Raw genomic sequence first — 7,473 nt, forward strand, 5'->3', positions numbered from 1 at the left:
GCCGTCGGCATGGGCTCCTTCACATGAATCTCCTCTGTAGTCTTTCTGTTTTCCACATGCCTGCAGCTCCATCTTCGACATCCTTTGTCCAGTATATTCACTATCCCTCCTCTGCACATAATCTCAGCCTCGTCTCTCTAACTTTATCTCCAAACTGCTCAACCTGAGCTGTCCCTCTGTGGTACTCATTTCTAATCCTGTCCATTCTAGTCACTCTAACCTAACCTAGCTTAAACAGCTCGTCCCCACGTATTCATGGTATGGCTCAGCAGCTTTATCCCTGTGTAGTTTCTACGGCTCTGGGGTGTGTTAAACAATCTTGTTAAAAAAAAAGTCTGCTACACTCTCTGCTACACATCTCCATTTATTTTCTTGGATGGGTTACATTAAAGCTACAGCTTACATTAAAGATAAGCCTAATTTCCTTAGTTGGTTTTAAGCCACTCCATTTAACGGTCACAAGGGGTCACTGTGCTGTAGCATATTTGCAGGCTTGATGTGGTCCTCCATTGTGTTTGATTTGTTGACTAAAATTGAATTAAATACACATATTTTGAACTGGAGAGCCTGTGGTGAAAAAATGAATGAAAAAGGAATTCAACTCTAAAGGGCTCCTTATTTTTTTCAGTCAACACTAAAGATGAAATCCATCCTTTCTTCTTCTGATTAGATGACAAATCTAAAACGTCACTTAGCAGCCCTTTCACAGGTTGGCATGCTCACAATGACAGTAATCTTTACCTTGCTTACCTTCTTCATTTTCTAGGAAGACAGGCCATCATTTCCGGAACAGCATTTTAACACAATCTGTTATTAATTATTTGCACAAATATTCCCAAGATGTGGAATATATACAATACACAAGTGTTCATTCAGCAGTGCTAGCAATTACACTGTTACATGATCTGTTTAAGACAATTAACAGAAGAAGGACATACACACACTCAAAGACACCAAAAGTAACAATAACCAGGAAAACTAATTTAAAAACAAAAAACATACAGTTTTGAAGTTTTGTTTTGTTTTTGAGCAAGACTTCAGATAAGGATATGTATATTTTTTATTCTTACTAGACATTTCACTAAATTTAAATAAAGGCCTAAACTGCTGTACTAGAAACACACTGGTAGAGGGAGTACACGTTGTACGCTCCGTTTGCACGTGTATTTGCACCCGTTACTTTTGCTTGTGTTTGAACATGTTGGACCAGATGATGGCGCTGGATATCAAATTATTACCAAGGTTCTTGCAGTTCGAACAGTATATCCTGTGTTTAAAAAGTGTTTTAAAATGTCTCTTCAACCCTATCCTGCAGTAGTTGTTGACATATTACGATAAAATAACAGATTTCAACCTCAACCTCATGTTGACGCTAAATATTTTAAAAAGGTGAGTTGATCGAAAAAAGCAAGTAAAAGTCTGTGCAGAATTTGAAGAAAAAGAAGACGAATGCCTTTTCATTGTAACTATACACATGTACAAAGAGATACAGAGCATCTCCTACTCAGTGCATTTTATTTTAATCTAGTCAAAGCCTTTAAAGTTAAGCAGGGGTTTATGGCATAACTTTATCTACTTTAGAAGTGCAGAGCAAAGCAACACTTGGAGTATATGACCACCTTAAAAGTTGTTATTTAACCTCTTCAAAGCTGTCAATCTAAACCAGGCTGTCTAACTAGCTTGCATAGATTATCCTTAATTATTTTGAATAAGTTACCCATTTACAAGACTGATAATGAGTACCTTGGAGCATGTTAAGAAAAACAAGCCTGTTCCTCAGTTATTCCACAATCATTTTCAGATCCCAGGAAAAGAAAGGACAGACAAGTTCTACCCTAGATCTAGAATTAAATAATAAATGAACTTTATTGAAAATTTGTGGGAATTAATGAAACCCAGTTGGCCCAGTCGGCCCCAAGTTTGACACCTCTGGTTTGAACCGAAGTGGTGAGACTGGTGTGCTCTCTTCGAGGAAGCCATTTTAGAGCACAAATGAATACGTACAAAGTTATTCGCTACCATTAATTACAGTGGTTTATATAGAAAACTGCTGTCCTCGGACGGATCTTTCGGTAATGCTGTGATACTCTGAACTGTTGTGGGCATGGTCCATGTACAAGGCCGTAAATAACGGCTGTCAGACTGCTACGGTGACTACTCCAGTCCGCTCCGATTGTTGTTGCTGTACGTGACCACTGTCTTTCCATGGGGAGGGGGCGGGGGAGAAGGAACAGCAGCAGCTGGGCATCAGATTTCAACTGCCAAAACTAAGGCGGACTGAACCATCACTCGGCGGGGAGGATGCTTTCTGTGTGTCACACCACATCTTTTTAACATAGCTACAGTAGCTTCATATCGGTATTTAGGTACTTTACATTGAGGTTTAGAATAAATGACCGACAACATATGTCATATTACAATGTTTCAAATGGGAAACGGAGACGCGTGAAATGACATCTCCCCCCGCCTCCTTCTACGCAAATGAAATCTTCCAGCTCCTTATAACAACACCGAGAAGACGGCAGCTCCACAGTCAGTGATGGTAAGCGCTCAGTTTGATGTTGCTACAGACTTAACTCAGAGAAAAAACACCTTAAAATCAGCGAGACGACTCTCAAAACTATTACCCCGCTCACTTCAGTTCACTAATCAGAGCTGCAAGGAGCTGATTTCACTTTCAGAAAGGGGTGAAAAAAAGAGACATTAGAGAGACAGAGAAGGGCGTTACAGAGAGCCAAGCGAGCAGACAAGCTGCTGCTGCAAGGGGAGGCAGAGGAGGCTATGCACCAGCCGAAGCCAGAGGTCAAGAAAAAAAGTGAAAAAATAGTCAAAAGGTAGACTAGGGTCATTTGTGATCTGAGCCACACATCGAGAAACGATCCTCGCATTGTTGTTGTTGAGTGAGCAACCGAGTGAGGAGGAGGATGTGAAGGAGGTGTAGCTGAGAGGCGACATCAAGAAAGGAAACAAGGAAATGCTCTCAGAGAAGATGTGCAGGAGTATCTGCGAACACCCCAAGCTGCTGCAGGACGGGAACGAGGCTCTGCAGAGGGACGGCCGCAAGAAGCACGGCTGGTCCAAGAGCTGCAGGGGGCGCCTGCAGGGGCGGAGGATGAGCAGAGGAGGGTGGCCGAAAGGGCGCAACCACCACCACTATCACCATCATCAACATCACCACCACCATCATCATCCCCGACACCACCAGAAGCCGGCGCTGTCCCTTCGTCCCGTCAACGTGAAGGGGAAGAGGGTGAGGGGGATGCAGGCCCCCAAGAACACCAACCAGTTTTTGATGCATGAGAAGTACGAGATGCTGCACATGCGCTGTGACTCAGTGGGGAGCGATAGCGGCTGCAGCTCCGACAGCGACATGGAGCTGACGGACATGGACTCATACCTGGGCGTCCTGGAGAATGCCAGAGGAGCCCTCTTGGACAGTCCCAACCCATACGGCTCAACATCGCCTCCGGGACCGTTTGTGGTACTGCACGAGGACCCTCTGTGCATGCACGAGGGCAGCTTGCTTCTGCATGAAAGCAGTCTGCGTCTCCAAGAGGAGAGCATGCAATATTTCCCCTCTGAAGACGACCTTATGCAGAGCCAGAATTTCATGCAGAAGGACTTTGTTGAGTTCTATGACATCCTGACACCCTGAAGGGAAACTTTCAGGCGGACATTTTGTTTTCACCAAGACTGAACCTGCTCAGGTTTGTCCTGCTTTATGTTCACAGAAAGAAAAGTCTCCTTTCTTCTTCTTTTTTAACGACAGGCAGCCTTAACATCTGGAGAATTTGCTTGCAGGATGGAATGATTCAACTGGTTTCCAGCAGAAATTAACTTTTTTTTTTTTTTTAAACTGAGTGTAATTTTTTTTCAATCATTCCTGCAAAGCACTGCCTCTTTGTATTTTTGAGAACCGCACTCACAATAGGTTAAATTGTCTCACTCCGCTGGTATTCTTCCAGGTTTAAAACGTAACTTTTGCGGATTCCTGTCTTAAATTGAGTTAAGACGGTTTATTTTTTCCTGTTGTTGACTGGTTAATGTGTGGTTATGTACCGTGTGTCTGGGTGCTGTAAAGTGCTTCCTTTCTGTTATTGTTGTTATACACAAAAGGAAATGGGCTGGATGGTGGGAGTGAACCCAAACAGCCAATCGGCTTCGAGCTGACTGGATTAGGTTTGAGGTGATTGGCTGATGAACATTGTCTGTGACAAAAGCATTTGGCTGTAAAGAATAAAACAAAAACCCAATAAATATCTGAATAATATAAAGCGGGCTGATTGTTTTTATGAATGCTAAGAGCCTGTAGAGGCAGTGTGTCACTGTGTCATTAGGACAGCTCGAATAAGACCCTGTAAAATAAATGGTCAGATTTGTTGTAAGAGTTCACATGAGACTGTGTGAGCGAGGAAGAGAGATTGGTGAATGAAATAAATTCATGAAATCTGCATCACAAGCATTCAAACCATTTAAACAGGACATGAGACACATTTGTCACAAATTAAAGAAAACATTATAAAATCCCGTATAAATACCCCAAAATCAAGTTCTTAGTGCAACAGTGACATACAGCTGCAGGCAAATTTATTAACACATCATAAAACAAGGTGCTAAATGCACACACATCTCTCCAGCATTTGTTTTCAAGAGTTCAAATGCGTTTTCATTGCATTACACATGAATTTCTAACCAAAGTTTGACAGCATGTAAGAGTTGAAGATAAAATCTGCCACGTTGACAGAAGTCAGTAGATAGAATCACATTTAGAGATGTTGTCTAACAAACAATTGCACTTTCTGAATGTTCACAGAGCAACAGGACATCTAAGTTCTGCAGATTATTTTTACCCCCATACAAAAGGAAAAGTAAGTCACTAAATGACAGCACATTTTTTCAATAATGCTCAGAAATTTGTAGATGACACAGGAAAAGAGAAAAAGAAAACAGCAACATTACTATATTCATGTTTTCTTCCACTGTGAGGGTGAATGTTGATTTGGGTGGGTGTGTTTGGGTGGGTGTTGTGTTTGTTGGAGAGAGACGCAACTAAAAGTAAGAAAGCACACACAGACGGGGCCCCGGGGACATCGAAGTGGGAGGGGCATCACAGAACGTGTCGGGTCCTGGATCACAGCATTCTTTATTTATTGAATTTTACTTCACCTTTTTTGCTCTCTCCTGCCTCGGGGTTAGGGTTAGGCTGCTCCCAGACCTGAGAGAATTGTAGATCAGGTCCCTTTTTGACCAGACCCCACCTCAGCTGGTAGAGTCAGTTCAACTGGTTCTTTCTATCAAGAGTTAGTCTTCATAATGATCTGATGTGTATAGGAACCAAATTAAAGATCCTGATTTTAAAAGCGTGTGTGCACATTGCTGTTTAAGTCCATACCAAAATTTACTTTTCACATTTCCCATATAAAGGCCACTTTTGAATTTTACAGACCAGGAATGAAGCGGGAAGGAGGGAGAATCGGCGTGTTCCTGTTTATAGATCCGTTAAAGTGGATTATTTGAAGTGAAGGGAGCTGGTCACACCCACACAGCACAGCCAGGAAAGTATAAGCCTCTTTCTGTGCCATAAACTAATAATGGTAACAGGTCAAACTGCGAGGAGCAGGCAGATTCTTCACTCTTATTTGTACAGAGCAATATTCTGCTCTTCAAAGAGAGTGAGAAGCAACTACAGAAAAGGTGAACACGATACACTAGACAGCATATAAAAATAGAAAGGTCCAAATGCTTCAACTTCTTGTTTTTTTTGTCTATTTATTTTAAATGAGATAGAGAGTAGGCAGATATTATATTGAAGTTTTTCAGTGAGAAGCAGGAAGAGACAGAATCTACAACCAAGTATTTCCATTTAAGAGTCTTATCCTTAAAAATGTGATTCTTGAAATTAACATCTGTAATGTAATACATGTTAATGAGTAATCACTCATTAACATGTATTACATTACGGATGTTATTATGGTGTTCATTTCAAGAATAGAGGCACAGATTGCGTGAACAAGACTTTTCTCCTACATTAAATGACCTCCTGGTTTACGCATGCAGCTTTCTGGAACCTATACTTATCTTCTGAAATGTCAGGTGTCTCGTCACTTGTCACCTTCCCTACGTCAATGGTTTGGAGAACTTGGGAATGCAGTGATGTCTGCAGATCAGGTGCCAGCTGGGATAACCTAGCTGTGTGCTTACCTTTTCTGTGTCATAACTGGATTTAATTAGTTATTAAACTGAATAGTGAAGACTACTTAAGGCTAATTGTGGCCCCTGTTTAACTTATTCAGTATGTAGTTATTTTTCTTTGGGTCTTTTAAGACAAATAGTTATATTAGCTCCACTTTCAACCTCCTCTAACGTGGATTCATTCTGACTGAAGATGAAAAGGAGTGCATAAAAATACATAAAGGATGATGATTCAGAAATATGCAATGAATAAGCAACATAAAGCTATATTATAAATGCATTTAATAGTAAAGCTGCTACATTTCCAATCTGAGGACCTATGAGACAGATCCTCAAGATGAAACACAAGAGATTACAAAACATTATAAGCTGTAGACTGTAAAGTACCAAACTTTCCATTCCCAGCCAGACTAGAACAGAGCTATGAGAGGGGTCAAGGGCTTTTTATTATTGTTCTTAAAGCTTACATATGCAATAGCCTCTGCATCCTGAAAAAAAGGGCTCCCCAAGCCCTTTTTTGTTGATATTTTTTTCAGTCTGTTATGTTTTGTATGGTATATTTTATCTTCTTGACTTTTCCAATGTAGAATCGTTCCATTTTAATGAGGCTTTTGCGTAAAGCTTTTTGAGTTTTGCTGCAGATTTCATAATATGGATTAATGAAAGACAGACACTGGCGGGTGTCCAGTGTGTATCCAACCTCTCACCCTGTGTCAGCTGGGAAAGGCTCCAGTTCGCACGTGATTCTAAAAACTATAAACAAAACACAAAAAAAGGAACTTGTTTTAAGACGAGATTATTTAACATGAAGACATATTTACCCTGAGAAATCCATTTTTGTTCTGCAGCTCCAGAAGGACTCATCTGTCACTAAAAAGCTCCCTGAAATGTACAGAGTGGAAGTTTTCGAGTATTTAGAAGTTTTTTTAGTTTAACCATCTCAGTCTGACCTTTGACCTGCAGATCAGCTGACATGCACAGAATTGACACTGGGGATTGTGTTAACCAAGAGCACAAACGCAGTCAAATCGACTTGCATGTGTGTTTGCACCATGCTTATCTTATCGCACACAGGTTGTTCAGTGCCTTGCTCAGGGTTACAGTGGAAGGTCACAGCCTGCTTTGAATGTAATGTCTCTATTGTACCTTCAGCTCCTGTTGCTATCAGCCAGCAGCAACTTTTACCCTAACATGACTTCTTGTTGTGCAATGCTTACTCTGACTGGTTGGCTTACATAGCCAAACAGGAAGCAAATGTGAACAGTTACACACCAACGCACA

The 7,473-nt window shown here is 41.1% G+C and overlaps 1 protein-coding gene across 1 annotated transcript; it reads left to right on the plus strand.

Annotated features, from left to right (window-relative positions):
• Positions 1 to 2,517: 2,517 nt before the first annotated feature.
• On the plus strand, positions 2,518 to 4,274 carry LOC146670318 (uncharacterized). Its single transcript, XM_085407163.1, has one exon. It carries the CDS (start codon positions 2,975 to 2,977, stop codon positions 3,653 to 3,655), a length of 681 nt encoding a protein of 226 aa, XP_085263289.1. The 5' UTR covers positions 2,518 to 2,974; the 3' UTR covers positions 3,656 to 4,274.
• The last annotated feature ends 3,199 nt before the right edge of the window (positions 4,275 to 7,473 follow it).

The sequence above is a fragment of the Rhamphochromis longiceps genome, linkage group LG5 (genome assembly GCF_057381845.1).
Source record: "Rhamphochromis longiceps isolate RC_006_pf linkage group LG5, R_longiceps_female_GT1.1, whole genome shotgun sequence".
In the NCBI taxonomy this organism is placed as follows: Eukaryota; Metazoa; Chordata; class Actinopteri; order Cichliformes; family Cichlidae; genus Rhamphochromis; species Rhamphochromis longiceps.

Bases quoted from the DNA above. Each gene is read 5' to 3' on its own strand.
- LOC146670318 (XM_085407163.1), top strand. From the start codon at position 2,975: ATGCTCTCAGAGAAGATGTGCAGGAGTATCTGCGAACACCCCAAGCTG.